Source organism: Rhinolophus hipposideros (assembly GCF_964194185.1).
Source record: "Rhinolophus hipposideros genome assembly, chromosome: X".
In the NCBI taxonomy this organism is placed as follows: domain Eukaryota; kingdom Metazoa; phylum Chordata; class Mammalia; order Chiroptera; family Rhinolophidae; genus Rhinolophus; species Rhinolophus hipposideros.
In genome coordinates this window covers 107801742-107826515 of record NC_138046.1, presented here as the reverse complement: position 1 = coordinate 107826515, position 24774 = coordinate 107801742, and the positions used below count along the sequence as shown (strand labels likewise).

The 24774-nt window shown below is 53.6% G+C and overlaps 1 protein-coding gene and 2 pseudogenes across 3 annotated transcripts in view; all 3 read left to right on the top strand.

Moving 5' to 3' along the window:
- LOC308495146 (melanoma-associated antigen B5-like) overlaps positions 1 to 24261 on the top strand; it is a 31400-nt pseudogene extending 7139 nt beyond the window's left edge. The window contains exon 4 of the transcript in view: positions 24008 to 24261. The product of the transcript in view is annotated as a melanoma-associated antigen B5-like (transcript). The remainder of the gene's footprint in view (positions 1 to 24007) is intronic.
- On the top strand, positions 5196 to 6206 carry LOC308494467 (melanoma-associated antigen B1-like; annotated as a pseudogene). The gene has a single exon. The product of its transcript is annotated as a melanoma-associated antigen B1-like (transcript).
- On the top strand, positions 11205 to 16191 carry LOC308494466 (melanoma-associated antigen B5-like; the record flags this gene model as incomplete). The annotated part of the gene is made up of 3 exons (XM_081042246.1): positions 11205 to 11346; positions 15119 to 15292; positions 15380 to 16191. The coding sequence occupies 3 exons, from the start codon at positions 11205 to 11207 to the stop codon at positions 16189 to 16191; spliced, it is 1128 nt and encodes a 375-aa protein (XP_080898372.1).
- Positions 24262 to 24774: the final 513 nt, after the last annotated feature.

Sequence of the window (24774 nt, the reverse complement as noted above, 5' to 3'; positions counted from 1 at the left end):
ACCAGTACTTCTGGGCACAGCCAGACTTCCCGGGCTTCTCAGGGTACCACCAATCTCTCCGGGCACAGACAAGGTTTCTCAGGGCAACACCAGTACTTCTGGGCACAAAGCCAGACTTCCTAGGCTTCTTAGGGTACCAACAATCTCTCCGGGCACAGACAGGACTTCTAGGGCACGATCAGTACTTCTGGGCACAGCCAGACTTCCCGGGATTCACAGGGTACCACTGGTCTCCCCGGGCACAACCAGGATTTCTCAGGGCACCACCAGTACTTCTGGGCATAGCCAGACTTCCTGGGCTTCTCAGGGTACCACCAGTCTCCCCGGGCACAACCAGGATTTCTCAGGGCACCACCAGTACTTCTGGGCACAGCCAGACTTCCTGGGCTTCTTAGGGTAACACCAATCTCTCCGGGCACAGACAAGGTTTCTCAGGGCAACACCAGTACTTCTGGGCAAAGCCAGACTCTCTGGGCTCAGCCAGGGCTCTCAAGGCACTGCCACTCTCTCTCTGGGCTTCTCGGGGTACCGTGCTGGAACAACAGTGGCTCACAGTCAAGGTGCTTACATATTCTCAACGTTGGCCAGTCAAGACACAAAAGCAAACATCCACCAGTTCCAATACATGGTGGTATGTTCCCAAAGCAACAGTCAAGCTGTCCATTAAATCAGGGATAGAAGGCAATTCCCCATAGTCTGTAATCATTCGCCAGGGCTGCCCTGGTGGTGAGGGACGACCTTGACCTCACCCTCATCTCCCACGGAGGACTCAGCAGCGTTTCCTCCTGGGACTACAAGTCCTGCATCTGGGCTGCCTCAGCAAGCACTTCCCAGCCCACAGGGCCGCAAGGAACTTCGCTTTCTCCGGCCTCTGCTGGCTGGAAAACCAGCCACGTCTTCCCACCCATCCACGGGGATCCAGCTCTCAGGCAACTGCTCCTCCTGGTCTTCCTGACACCGAGTGCTCCTACACACAAACTGCTCCACTGCCCTTCGGAAAGCTTTGGCCGGCACCATATCCTGCCGACTACGCCATGTGTAGTGAGAGGCGGCCTGCGGCCTGCGGGGTCTACGGTCCTGCTCCCCACATAGGAACACAGGATATGGTGAGGCCAAGCAGGAACACCCACGGAGCCAAAAGTAGGGCAGTTTTATATCACTATATTCTCGCTGGCGGCATCCGCCTCTCTGCAGTCCGCTCTTGCTAGCCCCCATTCCTTCTGCTAGCGTAGCCACAGCAGTTATATTAGTGGCCAATGGCTTACGGGTTACAGCTGACGGCCAACTAGCCACAGTTGATGGCCATCTGATCACAGTTGATGGCCATTTACTACCGGAGCCAGCACCTTTCTGTGTGAGGCCGAGAGGCCTGGAAACTGTTCTCAGGGCTATGTCCCCACACAACTACACCCCTGGAGACTCAGCATCATTTCCAGGTTGACCATGATATTGACCATGGGGTTGAAATTTTGAGGGGATGTTGTAATTCAATCAGGTATGTAAGGATCTTGGGAGGGGACATATTTTGCATAAGGTAGGGACATGAAACAACGGGGCCTAAAGGGCAGGCTGCGGTAGACAGAGTTGTACTGGGCACACAGGATCCTTACCTACCGGTGATTATACCTTTGTGTATTCCTATCCTCATGTGCAGGTAGGGCCTGTGGCTTGATTCTAAGGAACAGATTGTGACAAAGGTGCTGGGATGTCCATCAATTGCATTACATTGCGTTTCAAAAGCGTGCGATCACTATCCTGCTTGTCTTGAAGAAGAAATCTTCCATGTTTTGAATAGCTTATGGAGAGGGCAATGTGGCATGAAATTGCAGGTTCTGTTTAGTTTTTTTCCTTTTCTTTTTTATCAAACTTTATCGGGGTGACAATTGTTAGTAAAGTTGCAAAGGTTTCAGGTATACACTTCTGTAATACAGCGTCTCTATATCGTGTTGTGGGGTCACCACCCAAAGTCACTCCTCCTTCCCTCACCATGTAGTAATTGTGTGGGGGCAGCTGGCAGCGTGCCATGAAGGAGAGACAGGCCTGTAGAAGACAGTGATGGTTGGAGGAAAGTTTGTAAAGTTTGGGCCTTGTTTCTTCCAGTGTGCCCTAGGACAATGAATATCTCATGTTTCCCTGAAAGAACCCGAGGCACTGCCTCATAGCCAGGTGCCAGGGCCATGGGGTAATATCAGGATGAAAGTTTGAATTGTTTGGGACACTGTGAGTTCAGAGGTTGTTCAATGACCATCTGAAATTTTGTTAGTAGATGAGGACTGTGCTTTTCAAATCATCACCTTAATACAATCTCAGGCGTGGATTAAACAAGAATAGCAACTATCATAGCATTTGCACATGAGGACAGAAACTCTGTCCAGTAACTTTCAGCAATAACACCGATGTCAGCCAACAGAGGCCCCCGGCAGAGCTGTGAGGCTAATGGGCACCCCACTTTCTCCACGTGATTCTAAAGGAACTTAGGAACGGAAGGATTTAAGTGAGACAAGGGATGACTTACAGGCCTGCTATGTATGATACAGTACACTGCAAGTCCCTTACCTCAGAATACGGTGGCCCCCAGGATTCTCACACCCTGCAGCCATCTCTGGGAGCCCTCACGCAGGGAGGGCCAGGTGGGGTGCACCAGCACACGCAGCAGGAGTCTCAGGCAGTTGCAGTCTTTGATGTGAGAGGTTGGCCACAGGGAGACACAGGGGAGGTGGCCCAGCAGCTACAAGGCTTCAAGGGAAGACAGAGGACGGCGGGGGGTCACCCATTACTGTCAGTGTTGGGAAGCCCCAGGAATGGCAGCTTGGCTCGGGTCCCTAAATATTTCCTTCTGGGGGTTCTGAGGGACAAGAGAGCCTGGGTCCCAGGCCAGCTGACTCAGGGGAGCAGAAGGAGGGGCCCCAGGACCTGCTGAGAGTGCAGACCAGGCTCCTGAGGGTCAGTCCTGAGGGGCTCTCCCCCAGACCCCCACCCCCTCCCGTGCCGCAGCCCCGCCCAGCCCCAGGCACGGGAAGTGGCCCCGCCCACTGCCAGGGAGCCAGGCTGCCCCCTGCCCAACCCGTGAGGCCTGTGCCAGAGCTGCGCTGCGGGGTGCAGGGAGCAGAAGGAGGAGTCCGCCCGTCATCCTGTGGGCGTCAGGGTGCCAGCTGTCCTCAGTGTCCTTAGGTACAAGTGCGGGGACCTGCCCTGACCACTCCGACCCCTCCCCTCTGGAAACAGGAAGCCAGGCATTGTCCTGCCCCCCCACGCCCCCCCCTTACTCCCGGGCGCCCTCAAAGTGGCTGCTAGGCCCACAGCCCTTCGCGTCCCCGGGCAGGTCCCGCAATGAAGGCCTGGGCCGGGCCGGGTGGACTGTGACTGGGCTCAGCTGATGGGGACATCGCGGGCCCCAGACACTGACGGTCAGGCCCCCAGTGAGGAGTGCGGGGAGCCCAGGCCCCAGAACTGGGGCCTGCGGATCGCTGCCCCACATGGGTCGCGTGGGTGTGAAGCCCCAGTAGCTGCTTTCTCACTTAGGGTCAGGAGGTCACGGGGCTGGGGGCCCGGGGCTGGGGGGTTGGGGGGCTGGCAGGCTGGCAGCAGGCCAGCTAGGGGACACCTGATGGAGGGTCCGATGGAGGGTCCCGGCACACTGAAAGCCCCAGGTGCCTTCTCACTTTGCATTGCGGGGAGTCACGCGTTGGGGGTTTGGCAGAATTGGCTGCCAGCACGCCAGCAGAGGGGACACTGGCGCGGGAGTGTCCGGGCAGATAAAAAGCCGGACGTTCTTTCTCACTTCGTGTCTGGAGGGAGATCACGAGCGTGGGGGATCAGGCCTAAGGTGCTGCTGGCACCAGGTCTGCAGAAGAGACCCTGGCATGTGAGTGTGGAGGTGGGTGTAAAGCCCCAGGTGCTTTCTCACTTTGCTTGCGGAGACCATGGGAGTGGCGTCCTGGGCCTCAGGGGCCGACAGCAGGTCAGCAGAGGTGTCATTGACGTGGAGGTCTGGGCGGGGTGTCCCGAGTTGCCTTCTCACTTCCCTAGGGGAGAGTCATGGGGCTGGGGGGTAAGGCGCTGTCACCCAGGGGACCCTGCTCGCTGAGCCATTTGTCGTGCAGCGTGTCAGGCAGGGTCTCAGCTCCTGCTCCCCACATAAGAACGCAGGACACATGAGGCCAAACAGGAACACCCACGGAGCCGTAGATAGGGGAATCAAACCAATATATTCTCGCTGGCGGCTGCGCTGGAGACACTGGAAGCAGGATCTACATAATCTGCCTAACAGCGGTCCACGTTTGCCAGCCACCATCTTCTTGCTAGCCCCCATTTTCTTTCTGCTAGCGTAGCCACAGCCGTTATATTAGTGGCCAATGGCTTACGGGTTACAGCTGACGGCCAACTAGCCACAGCTGCTGGTCATCTGATCACAGTTGATGGCCATTTACTACCCGAGCCAGCACCTTTCTGTGTGAGGCCGAGAGCCTGGAAACTGTTTTTTGGGGCTTGTCCCCACAGGCGCTGGCAGTGGGTCACCAGAGGTGACATTGCATAGCAGGGTCTGGGCACTGTGAAGCCTGTGGTGCTTTTTTCACTTTCCTTTGGGAGATCCTAGGGGTGGCGGCCTGCGCCTAAGGGGCTGGCAGCCGGTCAGCAGAGGGAGGATTTCCAGGTCAGTGGAGAGTCAGGCTACGGAGCATGATCACTGTGGGGCCCACTCACCCCAAACACAGAGGACACCTCACAATCCCTAAGTACTGTGATCAAAGAGGGCCCCAGGGACATATCGATTCTGGGTGTGAAAGGGTCTACTGGAGAGAGGCAGAGCGGAGTAGGGGGCTGGGGTGCCTGGCCAAAATTCACAGAATGATCCTGAATGTGAACTGAGAGCACATCGCAAACCTAGAACACAAGGTTTCCCCTTGCCAGGCCCTGCCGTCACCCCAGTAACTCGAGGCACGGTGTATGGCTCTGTCCTAGGTACTCTCCATGCAGCTTTGCAGAGTTCTGAGGACCCAGGCCAATCAGAGAGGAGCCCCCTGGGTCCCCAGACAGAACCCTGACGGCGCTCAGACCTGCAGAGGCGGCCTTGGTTAAGGCCAAGGTGGAATCTCCCTGCAGAGGTGCACACACCATCTCATTCTCCCTCCTCCAGGTGCTGGCCTCACCTGCTCTGCCCACACCGGTGCCCGCTGTGCCTGACCTGTGTCATCATGCCTCGGGGTCAGAAGAGTAAACGTCTCCAGGGTGCAGCTGAGACTGAGAGTCTCCGAGGTGATCAGGCCGCTACAGCAGCAGCAGAAGAGTGCCCCACTTCTCCTGTTTCTGGAGGTTCTCCCCCAAGCTGCCCTGCTCCTGGCCCTTTCCAGGAACCTCTGGGAGCCTCAGCCGCTGTGCCTCCTGAGGCAGGTGTGTCATTCCCAAGTTCTGATGGAGGGGCCCAGAGCTAAGCTGAGGGGGGCCCAAGCACGTCCCTTGTGGCATTGTCCACTCGGTCGGCTCCCCCAGATCCTCTGACCAGGAAGGCACACAGGCTGGTGAAGTTCCTGCTGGGGAAGTATAAAATGGGTGAGTGCATTAGACAGGCAGTAATGCAAAATGGGTCAAAAAGAAATGCAAGGAGCAGTTCTCTGAGATCCTCAGGAGAGCCTCTCAACTCATTGAGCTGGTCTTTGGCCTAGAGGTGAAGGCAGTCGACCCCGGCAATCACTTCTATGCCCTCATCACCATGCTGGATCTCCCCAGTGAGGGAAGTCTGAACAGGGATAAGAGTGTCCTGAAGACTGGTCTCCTGATGAACTTCCTGGCCGTGATCTTCCTGAAAGGCAACCGCGCCACCGAGGAGGAGGTCTGGGAATCACTCAGCGTGTGGCGTCTACGATGGGAGGAGGCATGCCATCTTCGGGGAGCCCAAGAGGCTCATCATCAAAGATTTAGTGCAGCCCAAGTACGTGGAGTACCTATCGCCAGGTGCCCGGCAGTGATCCTCCACGCTATGAGTTCCTGTGGGCCCAAAAGCCCACGCTGAGACCACCAAGATGAAAGTGCTGGAGATTATGGCCAGGCTCAAAGAGACCGTCCCCAGTGTCTTCCCCAAGCTGTACGAGGAGACTTTGAGAGATGAGGAAGAGAGAGCAGATGTGAGAGCCGCAGCCAGGGCTGCCAGTATTGCCAAGGCCCGTGCGCCTTCCAGGGCCACGGCGCACGGCTCCTCCCACATGTAGTGAGGTCTGGGGCAGGCTTTTCACCTCGGGGTTGATGAGACCAGCCTGCCTGTCAAGTAGTGGGCGGTTGAGGTCACTTTAGTTTTAACAAAATGTTTATCTGCTTCTCCTTTTTTCTCATGAGTGACTTCTGGGTAGAGATAGAAGAATAGATAGATGACAGATACTAGATCGATACGTAGATAGATAAACACATAGAAACGGAGACCAATTTCAGATTATTTGTTTTAATAAAGGTTTAGAAGATTCAAAATATAAACATGAGAATGACGTGGCTGTCACATGTGTTGCTATCTAAAACGTTTGAAAGTTGTAAGACAAATTGTGGTGAAGGACGGTTTACTTTTAACAAAGTGGTTATCTGCATTTCCCTTTCTTCACGACTAACTTCTAGGTAAATGGATTAGATGTAGGTATAGACGGACATGTAATGTTTTATCACATGTGATGTCTTTTACAGAAGGTTTAGAACGGTCAAAATGTGAATATGTGAATGACATGGCTGTCATATTTTTTCTATGTAAACGGTTTGAAAGTTACACTGGTGGAATTTGTAAGACAAATTGTGGCCACGTCGGTTTAGGTGTAAACAAGATTTTTATGTGCACTTCCTTTTTCACTCTATGAGTAACTTCTAGGTAAAGACAGAATGATGGTAGAGAGACGGACGGACGGACGGACGGACGGACGGACGGACGGACGGATGGATGGATGGATGGATGAATGGATGGATGGAAAGATAGGACATATAGATAGATAGATGACAGATAGTTATAGAGATATGTAGCCTTTTGTCAAATGTATCTTTTAATGAAGGTTTACAACCTTCACAATATAAATATGTGAATGACATGCTCTCACATTTTTTACTATCTAAAGGCTTGAATTTTAGACTTTTGGAATGTATAAGACAAGTTGTGATCGAGGCCAGTTTACTTTTAAAACGGTGTTTATCTGCATTTCCTTTGTCCTCATGAGTAACTTCTGGGTAAAATAGATTAGATTAGATATACTAACAGACGTAGTATTTTTTTCAAATGTTATGTCTTTTAATGAAGCTTTACACCTTCAAATTATAAACATGTGAATGACGTGCCTGTCATATTTTTCCTATTTAACGGGTTTGAAAGTTACAGTTTTGGAATTTCAAAGACAAATTGTGGTCGAGGTCAGTATAATTGTAACACAATGTTAATCTGCTTTTCCATTTTCCTCACGAGTAACCTCTAGGTAAAAACAGAAAGACAGATAAATAGACTGGTATAGATATGTAGTGTTGTTTTCAAATGCTGTTTCTTTCAGTAGAAGGTGTAGAACTTTCAGAATATAAATATGTGAATGCTATGGCTCTCACGCGTTTGCTGGTGAAAAGGTTTGAATGTTACAGTTTTGAAATTTGTAAAACAACTTGAAAATATTCAATATTTTGCTCCTGATCTAGAGGAGATAACGGGGCAGTGAAACAGGATTCTCATGGAGACTTGAAAGAATCCAAGGATAAAACCCTTGGGATCCTAAAGTGAAGGAAGGAAATAAAAAACACAAAAATTTCACTGTGATCAATTATTGGTTTGCCTTATTCCTTGCACTCTTTATTTTTGTAACATTAAAACTACCTGGATTTGCTTAGCTTATTAAAGAAAGTCTGTTGCGGATCATTGCATATTGTTTGATATGTACTGCATTTAAGAAACAAAAAACTGATGGGATCTTACTGTTTTGGTGATTCAAAATAAACACATAATAGCGGCTAATCATTAAAGACCCACTACATCCCAATCCATATCCCAAGTCGTCTATAATACAGTATGTATGTTCTAACATTCCTACACGATTAGGCTTACCGGACTGCCTTTAGACATCAAAAGCTTGCACATTTTTCACCTTCACAAAGCTGGTAAGTGACCGAGCCCGGATTAGATCCCTGTTTTGAATTTGTGGGAAGTTCACATTTTACCAATCCTACCAGCCTGAGTCTGACTACGTGCCTTTTAATTCACTATTTCCATCTCAGAGCTCCAGGAATGCATCTCGGGGGACTAAGGAAGATCTCTGTACAGAGAGCAGGGGATTAGAATAGGATACACACAGCAATAAGAATAGCGATACAGAAGTATCGCTATGAGAATGAGCAGGATGAATAAAGAAGACAAGAAATAATAGTGACAGTATGATTACGTACATATGCACAGCCAGTTAATCTCAAAACATTGAGGTCTCAAAAATCAACGTGGGCAGCCCCCCCTTGTAAAAGTCAGTCTGGCACTACAGAAGTCACATGACAGGCCAAGTGGAAAGAAGGAATCCATCAGACTGTTTTTTCTCTGACAACCCAGCACCTCGTCTGGGGTCCCTGCGTTTTACCACAACCTGCCCCTGTCACATCACTCCTGGCACGAGGACCCAGTCTCTGCCAGGTTTGCAGTAGGAAACTTCTCAATGTGGTAGGGATGTGACACTTCCAAGAAGGGAACCAGAGCAGTGGGGTCCATAGAGCCCCACCCCAGCTGTCAGCCCTGGAAAGAGGAAAACAGTTGTGGCTATTCGCGGCTCCTCCTGACCTCTGTCTTGGAAGTCCCAGGAAGGCTATCCCCTAGGCCTGAGGGCTATCCCTTCAGGTAAGCAGAGGATACAGTCCCCAGATTGGCTCACACTCAAGGTGAAGACACTGATTAACACAGCAGAGGGGCCTGCACACAGCCCCTCCCTCGAGGTTTGCCCTGGCAGGCCCAGGGAAGGCCTGGCATGATGGGGGACACCCTGACTTCTCCTTGGAGGGATTCCAGGAGATGGGGCTTTGCTTTTCAGCTTGGCTGTCCAGCAGAGAGGGGCAGCCCAGCGCAAGGCAGCCATCCAGGTAAAAGTCCTGCATTAGGGATGAGACAGCAATCAACCCCAGAAGAGAGGGGAAGGCACAAAGTTCTGCTTCCGCAGTCGGCCCTGGACGTCCAGGTAGAGCTTTCACACTGAGGTTACCCCTCAGTTTCTGAGGGAGGAGATGATCTGCGGAAACTGCAACTCTGGGACCCATGGGGGAGCCCCATTCAGCCAAGGGGCTAACCGTGTCAAGGTAGTGACACTAAGTGACAAAGAGCGTACCCTTCCCAGAAATGAGGGGGCAATCTAGAGCCCTGTCCCATTGTTGGACTTGGAGACCTGGGCTCTGTGAGGTGACCAGTCACACCTCCCTCCAGGGCGTCTCCTAGAGGGGAGGGACCTCATCAAGGAGTATCTCAACGCAGCAGAGGGAGGAATTACTGGTGGTCGGGAGTCAAGGTGAGAGCCTTGAAGACTGAGGGGACCAGATACCTGTTAACTGGGGGCAGCACAGATTCCTTCCACTGCTGTCAGCCTTGGGAGACCAGATGAGGCAAACTTCCCTTCTTCTCAGGGGTCAGGTTATTGTCAGCCCTCGTATGAGGGAAGAGCTACAAGTCAAGATACGGAGCATACTGAGGGAGGCCTCAGGAGGGCACTGGCCCAGAGCAGGGGGGAGCCACCAAGTCTCACCATCTTCCAGCCCTGCGAACCCTGGGCAGGGCTAATCGGATATGTCACCACCTCACCTCCAGCCCCAGACACTCAATGAAGTGAAGGTATTGGCCTGAATCTGGGGTTCTCTAGTGGGCAGAGGGGGAAATTCAGGTTCCGACCCGGTGAGAACTAAGGGGGCCGCCAACCTCAGAACAGTGAGGTCCCATAGAGCAGTCTCACTATTGCCACTGAACTGATAGCCAGATGTGGAACCTTCCAGACTACGGACCAACCACCTCATACCAGTGGGGGCCCCACAGAATCCTCCGACTGTCAGCCCTGGGAGGTCCCAGGAAGAGATATCGGGAAGAGACGCCATCAGATCCCACTGAGAGGCCACTGAGGAGTAAGGGTCTCAGTGTGAGTGGGGTGGTCCCAGTTCAGCAGAGGGAGAAACATTCACGCCCACAGTTAGGAGTCAAACATCGGACACTGAGTGATAACCTTGAGTGCAAACACCCCACGGAAGGCCTGAACCTGCTTCCCAAAGGTTTCTGTCTTGGGCCGTGGCCACGTGAGGAGACACTGACTTTCTGCTGCTTTCTCCCTAGTGAGGTGGACGCGCCGTACCAGTCTCCTTCCTCCACGTGCTGGCATCACTTACTCTCCTGCCCACCCTGGTGCCTGCTGTCCTGCCCAGTGCCACCATGTCTAGGGGTCAGGACAGTAAGCTCCGCGCTCACGATAAAGGCCGTCAGGCCCAGAGTGAGACGCACAGGCCTGGGGGTGTTCAGGTCACTTCAGCAGCAGGAGAAGAGTCCCTTCGCCCTTGTCTCCTATTTCTTGGGGTGCTCCCAGCTTCTGGCACTTTCCAGGACGCTCAGGGAGCCCCACTGACCACCACGGCGGCTGCAGGTGTTTCATACCCGAATTCGGATAAAGGAGCCAAGAATCAAGACGAGGAAAGTAGAAGCACCTCCCAAGTCCCGGCCCCCCTGAGAGCACCTACAAAGATCCTGGAAGCAGGAACGCTGGACTGTCGGCGCACCCCCAGCATATAAGGTGACAGAGAGTACTGTGAAGGCAGCACTGCTGACGATCGTCAAGAGAAAGCACAAGGCACACTTCCTTCAGATCCTCACCACAGCCGCTGACAGAATGAACAGGTCCGCGGCCTTGACATGCAGGAAGTCTACCCCACTGAACCCTTCGAAGACCTAGTTAGGACATCAGCAAAGAGAAAAGTCTCGGTGGTGACAGAGACTCAACCATGACCCATCTCATGATGAATCTGCAGGGCCTCATCTCCATGAAGGGAACCTGCCACCCATAGGAGATCTGGGCAGAGTAGAATACGATCGGCGTCTATGCGGATAAGAAGCACCTCAGGTGTGGGGAGTCCTGGAAGCTCATTACAGAAGATGTGCTGCAGCCCAAGTACCTGGAGTCCCCCAGGTACCCGGCAGTGATGCCCCACACTACGAGTTCCCGCGGGGCCCAAGAGCCCTCGCTGAGACCACCAGGATGAGTGCGCTGGAGATTAGGGACAAGATCAACAAGACCGTGCCCAGTGCCTTCCCAAAGCTGGATGAGGAGGCTTTCAGAGATACGGCGGAGAGAGCAGAGGTGACAGCCGCAGCCAGGGCTGCCAATGTTGCCAAGGCCAGTGCGCCTTCCAAGGCCACCTCGCACAGCTCCCCCCACGTGTAGTGAGGTCTCGGGCAGGCTTCTCACCGCGGAGTTGAAGAGAGCAGACAGCCTTCTTAGTAGTAGAGCAAAGTAGGCGCCAGCGGGACTAAAACAAGTATCCTGTTTGGTTTTTCTCCTTTTGGAGATGAGCAGTTTTTAGGTCAACAGTTTTTTGTTAATGTTTCCCTTTTGAACAGATGGCTTGTTTTGCTTCGGAATCTACGTTTATTATTGTCAGGGATGTCACATATATTATCCCTCAGGTTTAAAATGAACACTTTGGTTATTCTAAACAAATTGAAAACCTTCATATTTTCTTGACACCTATTTACTGTACATCACGTGACCAAGGTGGGGTTGGGCCTTGGGAAACTGACAGTCCTGGGGCGACGGTGTGGTGGCTAAGAGGTCATTTTAAGCCAGGCTGCATGGGGGGCTGGATGAAGCTGTGGGAGTGGTGGGCAGGGGCCAGACCCTCAGATAATGGGACTCAGAGTTGAGAGACAAAGACGGGAATGCAAAGGACATCTTTACGGTTACTTTGGAGTGTGGCAGAACAAGAGAGGACCCGCCACACAGGGCCAGTCTAGAAAGGGCCCTGTGTGCTTGCCCTGGGGCAGAGGATCACAGTGCACAAGGGGAGGGTCCTCAGGTAAGCCAAGGAAGATGTCCCCGGCCCTGACAGGAGTCGAGGCAAGGACCCTGAGTCAGGATGTAGGGAACACTGCACGCTCAGAACTGAGAGGACCACAGAGAACCCTGCCCCTGCTGGCTGCCCTGGGTACCTGGGCACTGTTGACAGGAAGTGACATACTCACTTCCTCCCGTGCTGTCACAAAGGGGTGACTTACTCTAAGGGGTGTGGCCAAAGGCCCACAGTGGGAGGATCTCTAGGCTTTCCAGAGGCCAATGTGAATACTGTGAGGACGAAGGGAACCACACACCTCACAGCAGTAGAAACACGACAGAATTCTCTTCCTTACCTGGCCGCAGGAGACTGAGACAGGTATGGTCAGAGGCGGAGGTCCTCACTTCCTCCTAGGGGTCTCAGGGTGGTGCTGGCCTTAGCAGGACGGGTAGGCCTAAGGGCTGGAAAGGAATTCTAGGCCAGAATGGGGGTGGAAGCAACCACTGAGGGACCATCACCACTAAATCGTAGGGATGACAAAGAAGCAGGCCACATTCTTGGTTTCAGCCCTTGAAGACCCAGGACGGGGCTGTCCCGCTGAAGCTCCCCCAACACTTACTTACCTCAGGTCTAGGGCAGGTGAAATCCTTAGTTTGAAAGTGGAGCCACCATTCGACTAAAGGGATGGGCGTACCAGGCCCTACTGGAGCCAAAGTAAGGGCCCTTATTGAGGACTGAGGAACCCAAAGTGACCGGGACAGAAAACTCCCCACTGGAGACCTGGACAGGGCTGACACCCTGAGGATCCCCTTCACTTTCTTCTCATGGGTTCCATGAACTGCACCAATTGAATGATGCCCTTGAACATGAAATCAGAGACTTCTCATACGAAAAGACTGACAGCCCCTGTCCCGTCAGTATGCTAGAGTCAGAGCACACAGGATGCAGCCTAAAGGGGACAGGCCGATTAGAGCGGGAGCCCTGTGGGAATTTTGAGCAGTGCCCTTGGGGAAAACTGCAACTGTAGCCTCCTTGTAACCACGGTGGTATTTCCATGCCAAAAATGACTCCAGTCAGCGTCTCAGGGAGAAGCGGCCTTTTATGTGAGGGGTTGACCTCAGGTCAGCACATGAGTGGTGGACCAACCCCCACAAGGAGTCAAGGGAAGACACTGACAGAGGACTGCGGGCGGGGGGGGGGGGGCGGAGTGAAGGGGGCTGGAGGTGCCACTCCTTACTGTCAGTCTTGGGCAGCTCCACGCATGGCTGCTTGGCTCAGGTCCCTAAATATTTCCTCCTGGGGGTTCTGAGGGACGTGAGAGCCTTGGTCCGAGGGCAGTTGACTAGGGTGAGCAGAAGGAGTAGCCCCGGGACCTGCTGAGAATCCAGAAAAGGCTCCTGACAGCCAGTCCTGGGAGCCTCTCCTGCACCCTGCAGGCCTCCCCCTTCCACTCCTCAGCCCCACGACCCTCCCAGACCCAGGCACATGAGGGACCCTGCCCACTGCCACTGAGGCAGGCTGCCCAGAGAGAGGCCCTGTCTAAGAGTGAGGCCTTTTCCCAGAGCTGCGGGCAATGGGTGAGCAGGAGGAGGCCCTCATCTTGTCTTACTGTCAGGGTGCTAAGTGTCCTAAGTTATAGTGCGGGGACATGCCCCGACATCTCCAACCCCGTTCCCCCCTGAAAACAGGCAGCCACACAGTGCCCTGCCCCCACCCCCGCCCACATTCCCGGGAGGCCTCGAAATGGCTGCTAGGCCCAAAGTCCTCAGTTAGTCCCAAAGTCCTTTGCGTACCCCGGGTGGTCTCAGGGAATAAAGACCTCCTTCCGGACTGCTGGTCTCTGGCTCAGCTCAGCTGAGGGAGAAATCGCAGGCCCCAGAGACTGAAGGTCAGGCCCGAAGTGAGGAGTGAAGGGACCCCAGACCCAGGAACTGGGGCGTGCGGATCACCACCCGACTTTGCATGGGAGGGTCCCGGCAGGTGCAAAGCCCCAGGTGCTTTCTCACTTTGTGTCACTACATCATCGGGGTGGGGGCGGGGAGCTGAGGTGCTGGCAGCACGTCAGCACAGGGAGGATATCCTGGTCAGTGGAGAGTCAGGGTACGGAGCATGATCACTGCGCGGACCACTCACCCCAAACTCAGAGCAAGGACACCTCAGTATGCCTGACTACTGTCACTCAAGGAGGCCCAGGCCTTTGTCAGGGAGAAGTGCCCCTTAATTCTTCCTCGGGGAATCACAGTGAGTGAAGGCTTTTGTCTGAGTGGTGCAGTCACAGTTCAGCAGAGGGAAGAATCTTAGATACACCCAGGCGTTCCAACAGGATTTGCGTGAGACCCGGTGGGAGCATTCACGAGGGGACCTCAACTTGTTCGTGCATCTTTCATTTGAGAGAAGCCAGGCCAATGCAGCCAGAGGAGGCAAAACTCTATTCTTCCTGTCGGCCCTCGGGTAGGTGCTGATGTTAGTATGACATAGGCTCGAAGCAGAGAGAGGAGACCCTGGCTCTGGCTGTGCCAAGGCAGGAAACTGAGTGAAGCCTGAGGGACCACCCATCACCCTGAAGGTGTGGTGACAGTAAAGCCAAGAGTCAGCAGGAAGGACGTCTCTCTGTCCCTACCTGGAACCACGTGAGCATTCCCCACGAGAACTGACGACTCCAAAAAGCGTAGGACAGCAAGGGCCCCAGAGAGACGTCAGCTTTGGGTGCACTCTCTACCAGAAGCACCATGTCTTCATTCTTGTCGCATGGAGGATTTAGGTGGCAACTTGAGAACCACAGTGGGGAGTGGGGGAGGGCTTCTTGCCAATCATTAACATAATCATCCTGAATGTGAACTGAGAGCACTTCCCAAACCCAGGACAAAGGGGATCCCCTTGACAGGCCCTGCTGTGGCCCCAGTAACACCTAGAAAGGGCTGTGTGGCTCTGACCCAGGTACGCTCTAAGCTTCTCTACAGGGTTTTCAGCAGACAGGCTGATCAGAGAGGAGCCCTCACATCCTTAAAGAGGGTTCCCAGAGCGCTGACGGCCCTCAGACACTTAAAGAGGTGCCCTTGGTTAAGGCCAAGGTGGAATCTCCCCGCAAAGGTGCCACACCATCTCGTTCTCCCCCGTCCAGGTGCTGGCATCACCGGTGCCCGCTGTGTCATCATGCCTCGGCGGCGACAGAAGCGTAAGGGCCGTGCCCGTAAAAAACACAACCGAACCCGTGCTGACTCCAAGAGTCACAAGAAAGATCAGGAAGCTGCAGTAGTGGGAAACGAGTCCCCATCTGATTCTTCTGTTTTGGAAGGTGATCCTCAAAGGCCATCAGCTACTGAGACAAGTAGCACTTCCCAGGGGTCTTGGAGACCCTCGTCTACCACCTTTACCTCTTCAGGTGCTTTTGACACAACATCTGACAAAGGTGATGAAAGTCAAGATAAGGACCATTCGTGTTCTTCCGAGGTCCCATGTCCCGAGACCTCGTGCACTGATCTTCTAACCACGAAGTTGGATTTGCTGGAGCAATTTCTCCTGTGCAAGTATGAAATGCAAGAGCCTATTCTGAAGGAAGACATGCTGAAGATTGTGGGTGAAATTAACGAAGACCAATTTGCTGACATCATCAAAACAGCCTCTGATCATATTGAGGCCGTCTTTGCGGTCGACTTGAAGGAAGTCGACTCAAGCAACCACGCATATGACCTGGTCAGCAAACTGAACCTCCCCAACAATGGTAGGGTGTATGCTGGCAACGGGTTACCAAAGACCGGTCTTCTCATGGGAATCCTGGGCGTGATCTTCATGAAGGGGAACTGTGCCACAGAGGAAGACATCTGGAGATGCCTGAATATGATGGAAGTATACGCTGGGAGGGAGCACCGCATCTACGGGGAGCCCAGGAAGCTCATTTACACGGATCTGGTGCAGCTAGAGTATCTGGAGTACCGCCAGGTACCTGACAGCGATCCTGCACTGTACGAGTTTCTGTGGGGCCCCAGAGCTCGCGCTGAAACAAGCAAGATGCAAGTCCTGGAATTCTTGGCAAAGGGTTGTGACACAGGCCCTAGTGCCCTCTCACCCTGGTATGAAGAGGCTCTGTTAGACGAAGAGAGAGCAAGCGCTATAGAGTCAGTCAGGGCTGCCACTGGTGCCACAGCCGGACATGACATCACGGCCCTGACTGCTCTCGCCCCTAGTGATGTCTGAGGATTTCTTTACCATGAAGATAAAAATACATCACAAGAGGGACATCAGTGGAAATGTGAAAGAATCCCACGGTAAAATTTTTCAGAGATGGATTAGGACAAATAATAAAACGTCATAAAACTTTCATTTTGCTGACTCAGTCTTTTGTTTCGTAAAATTGATTTATATCTTGATATGCCTAGCGTATTAAAGACTGTAGGAGATGGTAGATCTTAACAAGTTAGACCAGACCTCTCACTCACTCTCTCTTCTCTTCCCAAAACATAATTGAGCGTCTGCGCTTTGGAAGCCTCTGTGCTAGTACTAGGCTTGCAGACATAAAGACCCAGCCTCTGCCCACAGAACTTTGGAAGCTGGGAGCTTCAGTCATGTGAGGAAGATGTTGAGATCCCCTCTATGACTTACAGGAGAGTAAAAAGGACGAGTGAGACGGGAGGGCTTCCAGGTGAAAGCACTCAAGCATATAACCCCTGAGGCAAGGCAGTTGAAGTTTTGGAAGCTACAAGTCAGTCCCCACAATACACTTTTACATTAAACTACAGGGTGGTGGACTGTATGAGGCTATGGGACTGGTGAGCAGAGGCCAGATCCTCACATGAGGTGTCTGAATTCAGAGAAGATGACTGGAAAACTGCACCGTGGGGCAAGGTCCAAAATTAAGGTCCAATAATATGGGCTGCCTGGATATTTGGAGAAACCAGCAGGGACTCACATCCCCTAAAGGCAAGTTCCCCTCCATAGTCTTCATTTGCAGATAAGGTCCCCTACCAAACAACCAGCTTTGTAAGGGGACAAAGCATAGATCTTGCTCATTCCTAAGCAGCAGTCGTCTGTTCCCAACCAGCCTGCAGAACTTTGCAGACAATCTGATTACACGCTGCCATGGGAACGAGGGGTTAGCTCACACTCTTGATACCAAAAACGCCCCCTCCCAAAGATACTGTCTCTTCACTGTGTTCCCGAATGCAAACCCCGTGTGGCACAGTGGGGCATGTGGGGTCCTCCCCGTCATGTGAGTACACGTGGTTAATAAATGGCTGTCTATCTCATCTCTGCAGTGTCCAGTGTTGTGTGTGTGGACACCCCATCACCACCTTCCTCACCTCATGGGGTAAACAGAAGGCCATAAAACATGCTCTTGTGAATTACATTGCGATGGTAGATAACCCAGAAAGAAATGCCCACTTGGGGCAGTGTAGTACTTATCTCAGGCTGCCCTAACAAAATACCCCAGGCTGGGTGGTTTAAACAACCAAAATGCATTTTCTCACTGTTCTGGATGCTGGAAGTCCAAGGTCGAGAACTGGCAGGGTAGGTTCCCTCTGAGGCCTCTCTCCTTGGCTTGTAGACAACTCCCCTCTTCACGTGGCTGTCTCATTGGGTGAGTGTGTCCCCGGTGTCTCCTCGTGCGTCGTAATCTCTTCTTATAAGGACACCACTCAGACTGCATCATGGCCCACCCTAATGGCCTCATTTTAACTTAACCAGACTTTGAAGACCAGATTTGCAACTACAGTGCCTTTCTGAGATACTGAGGGTTATGACTTCCACAAGAATTTTGGGGGACACAATGGTCTCTCTTGTTTCATAGATCCACACATGAAGATGAAATGTGTCCAGCTGGAACACTTAACAACTTGTCCTGCGGGGCGGCCTGCGGGGTCTGCGGTCCCGCTCCCCACATAAGAACACGGGATATGGTGAGGCCAAACAGGAACACCCACGGAGCCATAAGCAGGGAGACATATCACTGTATTCTCGCCGGCGGCATCAGCCTCTCTGCAATCCGCTCTTGCTAGCCCCCATTTTTCTGCTAGCGTAGCCACAGCAGTTATATTAGTGGCCAATGGCTTACGGGTTACACCTGACGGCCAACTAGCCACAGCTGATGGCCATCTGATCACAGTTGATGGCCATTTACTACCCGAGCCAGCACCTTTCTATGTGAGGCCGAGAGGCCTGGAAACTGTTCTCTGGGGCTCTGTCCCCACATTCCACCCTTACGGGGTCTCACCTCACAATCTACTCGACAAGCGTCTTCCGCAAGGGGCCCTGTGCAAGGAGCCTGGAGGTGAATGCAATACCCTGGACACAGCCAGGCTCTCTGGGCACAGCCAGCGTTTCTCAGGGCACCACCAGTACTTCTGGGCACAGCCAGACTTCCTGGGCTTCTCAGGGTACCACCAGTCTCCCCGGGCACAACCAGGATTTCTCAGGGCACCACCAGTACTTCTGGGCACAGCCAGACTTCCTGGGCTTCTTAGGGTACCACCAATCTCTCCGGGCACAGACAAGGTTTCTCAGGGCAACACCAGTACTTCTGGGCACAGCCAGACTCTCTGGGCTCAGCCAGGGCTCTCAGGGCACTGCCACTCTCTCTCTGGGCCTCTCGGGGTACCGTGCTGGAACAACAGCGGCTCACAGTCAAGGTGCTTACATATTCTCAACGCTGGCCAGTCAAGACACAAAAGCAAACATCCACCAGTTCCAATACATGGTGGTATGTTCCCAAAGCAACAGTCAAGCTGTCCATTAAATCAGGGATAGAAGGCAATTCCCCATAGTCCATAGTCATTCGCCAGGGCTGCCCTGGTGGTGAGGGACGACCTTGACCTCACCCTCATCTCCCACGGAGGACTCAGCAGCGTTTCCTCCTGGGACTACAAGTCCTGCATCTGGGCTGCCTCAGCAAGCACTTCCCAGCCCACAGGGCCGCAAGGAACTTCGCTTTCTCCGGCCTCTGCTGGCTGGAAAACCAGCCACGTCTTCCCACCCATCCACGGGGATCCAGCTCTCAGGCAACTGCTCCTCCTGGTCTTCCTGACACCGAGTGCTCATACACACAAACTGCTCCACTGCCCTTCGGAAAGCTTTGGCCGGCACCATATCCTGCCGACTACGCCATGTGTCGTGAGAGGCGGCCTGCGGGGTCTACGGTCCCGCTCCCCACATAAGAACACAGGATATGGTGAGGCCAAGCAGGAACACCCACGGAGCCATAAGTAGGGCAGTTTTATGTCACTATATTCTCGCTGGCGGCATCCGCCTCTCTGCAGTCCGCTCTTGCTAGCCCCCATTCCTTCTGCTAGCGTAGCCACAGCAGTTATATTAGTGGCCAATGGCTTACGGGTTACAGCTGACGGCCAACTAGCCACAGTTGATGGCCATCTGATCACAGTTGATGGCCATTTACTACCGGAGCCAGCACCTTTCTGTGTGAGGCCGAGAGGCCTGGAAACTGTTCTCAGGGCTATGTCCCCACACAACTACACCCCTGGAGACTCAGCATCATTTCCAGGTTGACCTTGATATGGACCATGGGGTTGAAATTTTGAGGGGATGTTGTAATTCAATCAGGTATGTAAGGATCTTGGGAGGGGACATATTTTGCATAAGGTAGGGACATGAAACAACGGGGCCTAAAGGGCAGGCTGCGGTAGACAGAGTTGTACTGGGCACACAGGATCCTTACCTACCGGTGATTATACCTTTGTGTATTCCTATCCTCATGTGCAGGTAGGGCCTGTGGCTTGATTCTAAGGAACAGATTGTGACAAAGGTGCTGGGATGTCCATCAATTGCATTACATTGCGTTTCAAAAGCGTGCGATCACTATCCTGCTTGTCTTGAAGAAGAAATCTTCCATGTTTTGAATAGCTTATGGAGAGGGCAATGTGGCATGAAATTGCAGGTTCTGTTTAGTTTTTTTCCTTTTCTTTTTTATCAAAGTTTATCGGGGTGACAATTGTTAGTAAAGTTGCAAAGGTTTCAGGTATACACTTCTGTAATACAGCGTCTCTATATCGTGTTGTGGGTTCACCACCCAAAGTCACTCCTCCTTCCCTCACCATGTAGTAATTGTGTGGGGGCAGCTGGCAGCGTGCCATGAAGGAGAGACAGGCCTGTAGAAGACAGTGATGGTTGGAGGAAAGTTTGTAAAGTTTGGGCCTTGTTTCTTCCAGTGTGCCCTGGGACAATGAATTTCTCATGTTTCCCTGAAAGAACCCGAGGCACTGCCTCATAGCCAGGTGCCAGGGCCATGGGGTAATATCAGGATGAAAGTTTGAATTGTTTGGGACACTGTGAGTTCAGAGGTTGTTCAATGACCATCTGAAATTTTGTTAGTAGATGAGGACTGTGCTTTTCAAATCATCACCTTAATACAATCTCAGGCGTGGATTAAACAAGAATAGCAACTATCATAGCATTTGCACATGAGGACAGAAACTCGGTCCAGTAACTTCCAGCAATAACACCGATGTCAGCCAACAGAGGCCCCCGGCAGAGCTGTGAGGCTAATGGGCACCCCACTTTCTCCACGTGATTCTAAAGGAACTTAGGAAAGGAAGGATTTAAGTGAGACAAGGGATGACTTACAGGCCTGCTATGTATGATACAGTACAGTGCAAGTTCCTTACCTCAGAATACGGGGGCCCCCAGGATTCTCACACCCTGCAGCCACCTCTGGGAGCCCTCACGCAGGGAGGGCCAGGAGGGGTGCACCAGCACAAGCAGCAGGAGTCTCAGGCAGTTGCAGTCTTTGATGTGAGAGGTTGGCCGCAGGGCGACACAGGGGAGGTGGCCCAGCAGCTACAAGGCATCAAGGGAAGACAGAGAGGACGGCGGGGGGTCACCCATTACTGTCAGTGTTGGGCGGCCCCACGCATGGCAGCTTGGCTCGGGTCCCTAAATATTTCCTCCTGGGGGTTCTGAGGGACAAGAGAGCCTGGGTCCCAGGCCAGCTGACTCGGGGGAGCAGAAGGAGGAGCCCCAGGACCTGCTGAGAGTGCAGACCAGGATCCTGAGGGCCAGTCCTGGGGGGCTCTCCCCCAGACCCCCACCCCCTCCCCTGCCGCAGCCCCGCCCAGCCCCAGGCACGGGAAGTGGCCCCGCCCACTGCCAGGGAGCCAGGCTGCCCCCTGCCCAACCTGTGAGGCCTGTGCCAGAGCTGCGCTGTGGGGTGCGGGGAGCAGAAGGAGGAGTCCGCCCGTCATCCTGTGGGCGTCAGGGCACCAGCTGTCCTCAGTGTCCTTAGGTACAAGTGCGGGGCCCTGCCCCGACCACACCGACCCCTCCCCTCTGGAAACAGGCAGCCAGGCATTGTCCTGCCCCCCCACGCCCCCCCCTTACTCCCGGGTGGCCTCAAAGTGGCTGCTAGGCCCACAGCCCTTCGCGTCCCCGCGCGGGTCCCGCAATGAAGGCCTGGGCCGGGCCGGGTGGACTGTGACTGGGCTCAGCTGAGGGGGACATCGCGGGCCCCAGACACTGAAGGTCAGGCCCCCAGTGAGGAGTGCGGGGAGCCCAGGCCCCAGAACTGGGGCCTGCGGATCGCTGCCCCACACGGGTCGCGTGGGTGTGAAGCCCCAGGAGGTGCTTTCTCACTTAGGGTCAGGAGGTCACGGGGCTGGGGGCCCGAGGCTGGGGGGCTGGGGGGCTGGCAGGCTGGCAGCAGGCCAGCTAGGGGACACCTGATGGAGGGTCCGATGCAGGGTCCCGGCACACTGAAAGCCCCAGGTGCCTTCTCACTTTGCATTGCGGGGAGTCACGCGTTGGGGGTTTGGCAGAATTGGCTGCCAGCACGCCAGCAGAGGGGACACTGGCGCGGGAGTGTCCGGGCAGATAAAAAGCCAGACGTTCTTTCTCACTTCGTGTCTGGAGGGAGATCACGAGCGTGGGGGATCAGGCCTAAGGTGCTGCTGGCACCAGGTCAGCAGAAGAGACCCTGGCATGGGAGTGTGGAGGTGGGTGTAAAGCCCCAGGTGCTTTCTCACTTTGCTTGCGGAGACCATGGGAGTGGCGTCCTGGGCCTCAGGGGCCGACAGCAGGTCAGCAGAGGTGTCATTGACGTGGAGGTCTGGGCGGGGTGTCCCGAGTTGCCTTCTCACTTCCCTAGGGGAGAGTCATGGGGCTGGGGGGTAAGGCGCTGTCACCCAGGGGACCCTGCTCGCTGAGCCATTTGTCGTGCAGCGTGTCAGGCAGGGTCTCAGCTCCTGCTCCCCACATAAGAACGCAGGACACATGAGGCCAAACAGGAACACCCACGGAGCCGTAGATAGGGGAATCAAACCAATATATTCTCGCTGGCGGCTGCGCTGGAGACACTGGAAGCAGGATCTACATAATCTGCCTAACAGCGGTCCACGTTTGCCAGCCACCATCTTCTTGCTAGCCCCCATTTTCTTTCTGCTAGCGTAGCCACAGCCGTTATATTAGTGGCCAATGGCTTACGGGTTACAGCTGACGGCCAACTAGCCACAGCTGCTGGTCATCTGATCACAGTTGATGGCCATTTACTACCCGAGCCAGCACCTTTCTGTGTGAGGCCGAGAGCCTGGAAACTGTTTTTTGGGGCTTGTCCCCACAGGCGCTGGCAGTGGGTCACCAGAGGTGACATTGCATAGCAGGGTCTGGGCACTGTGAAGCCTGTGGTGCTTTTTTCACTTTCCTTTGGGAGATCCTAGGGGTGGCGGCCTGCGCCTAAGGGGCTGGCAGCCGGTCAGCAGAGGGAGGATTTCCAGGTCAGTGGAGAGTCAGGCTACGGAGCATGATCACTGTGGGGCCCACTCACCCCAAACACAGAGGACACCTCACAATCCCTAAGTACTGTGATCAAAGAGGGCCCCAGGGACATATCGATTCTGGGTGTGAAAGGGTCTACTGGAGAGAGGCAGAGCGGAGTAGGGGGCTGGGGTGCCTGGCCAAAATTCACAGAATGATCCTGAATGTGAACTGAGAGCACATCGCAAACCTAGAACACAAGGTTTCCCCTTGCCAGGCCCTGCCGTCACCCCAGTAACTCGAGGCACGGTGTATGGCTCTGTCCTAGGTACTCTCCATGCAGCTTTGCAGAGTTCTGAGGACCCAGGCCAATCAGAGAGGAGCCCCCTGGGTCCCCAGACAGAACCCTGACGGCGCTCAGACCTGCAGAGGCGGCCTTGGTTAAGGCCAAGGTGGAATCTCCCTGCAGAGGTGCACACACCATCTCATTCTCCCTCCTCCAGGTGCTGGCCTCACCTGCTCTGCCCACACCGGTGCCCGCTGTGCCTGACCTGTGTCATCATGCCTCGGGGTCAGAAGAGTAAACGTCTCCAGGGTGCAGCTGAGACTGAGAGTCTCCGAGGTGATCAGGCCGCTACAGCAGCAGCAGAAGAGTGCCCCACTTCTCCTGTTTCTGGAGGTTCTCCCCCAAGCTGCCCTGCTCCTGGCCCTTTCCAGGAACCTCTGGGAGCCTCAGCCGCTGTGCCTCCTGAGGCAGGTGTGTCATTCCCAAGTTCTGATGGAGGGGCCCAGAGCTAAGCTGAGGGGGGCCCAAGCACCTCCCTTGTGGCATTGTCCACTCGGTCGGCTCCCCCAGATCCTCTGACCAGGAAGGCACACAGGCTGGTGAAGTTCCTGCTGGGGAAGTATAAAATGGGTGAGTGCATTAGACAGGCAGTAATGCAAAATGGGTCAAAAAGAAATGCAAGGAGCAGTTCTCTGAGATCCTCAGGAGAGCCTCTCAACTCATTGAGCTGGTCTTTGGCCTAGAGGTGAAGGCAGTCGACCCCGGCAATCACTTCTATGCCCTCATCACCATGCTGGATCTCCCCAGTGAGGGAAGTCTGAACAGGGATAAGAGTGTCCTGAAGACTGGTCTCCTGATGAACTTCCTGGCCGTGATCTTCCTGAAAGGCAACCGCGCCACCGAGGAGGAGGTCTGGGAATCACTCAGCGTGTGGCGTCTACGATGGGAGGAGGCATGCCATCTTCGGGGAGCCCAAGAGGCTCATCATCAAAGATTTAGTGCAGCCCAAGTACGTGGAGTACCTATCGCCAGGTGCCCGGCAGTGATCCTCCACGCTATGAGTTCCTGTGGGCCCAAAAGCCCACGCTGAGACCACCAAGATGAAAGTGCTGGAGATTATGGCCAGGCTCAAAGAGACCGTCCCCAGTGTCTTCCCCAAGCTGTACGAGGAGGCTTTGAGAGATGAGGAAGAGAGAGCAGAGGTGAGAGCCGCAGCCAGGGCTGCCAGTATTGCCAAGGCCCGTGCGCCTTCCAGGGCCACGGCGCACGGCTCCTCCCACATGTAGTGAGGTCTGGGGCAGGCTTTTCACCTCGGGGTTGATGAGACCAGCCTGCCTGTCAAGTAGTGGGCGGTTGAGGTCACTTTAGTTTTAACAAAATGTTTATCTGCTTCTCCTTTTTTCTCATGAGTGACTTCTGGGTAGAGATAGAAGAATAGATAGATGACAGATACTAGATCGATACGTAGATAGATAAACACATAGAAACGGAGACCAATTTCAGATTATTTGTTTTAATAAAGGTTTAGAAGATTCAAAATATAAACATGAGAATGACGTGGCTGTCACATGTGTTGCTATCTAAAACGTTTGAAAGTTGTAAGACAAATTGTGGTGAAGGACGGTTTACTTTTAACAAAGTGGTTATCTGCATTTCCCTTTCTTCACGACTAACTTCTAGGTAAATGGATTAGATGTAGGTATAGACGGACATGTAATGTTTTATCACATGTGATGTCTTTTACAGAAGGTTTAGAACGGTCAAAATGTGAATATGTGAATGACATGGCTGTCATATTT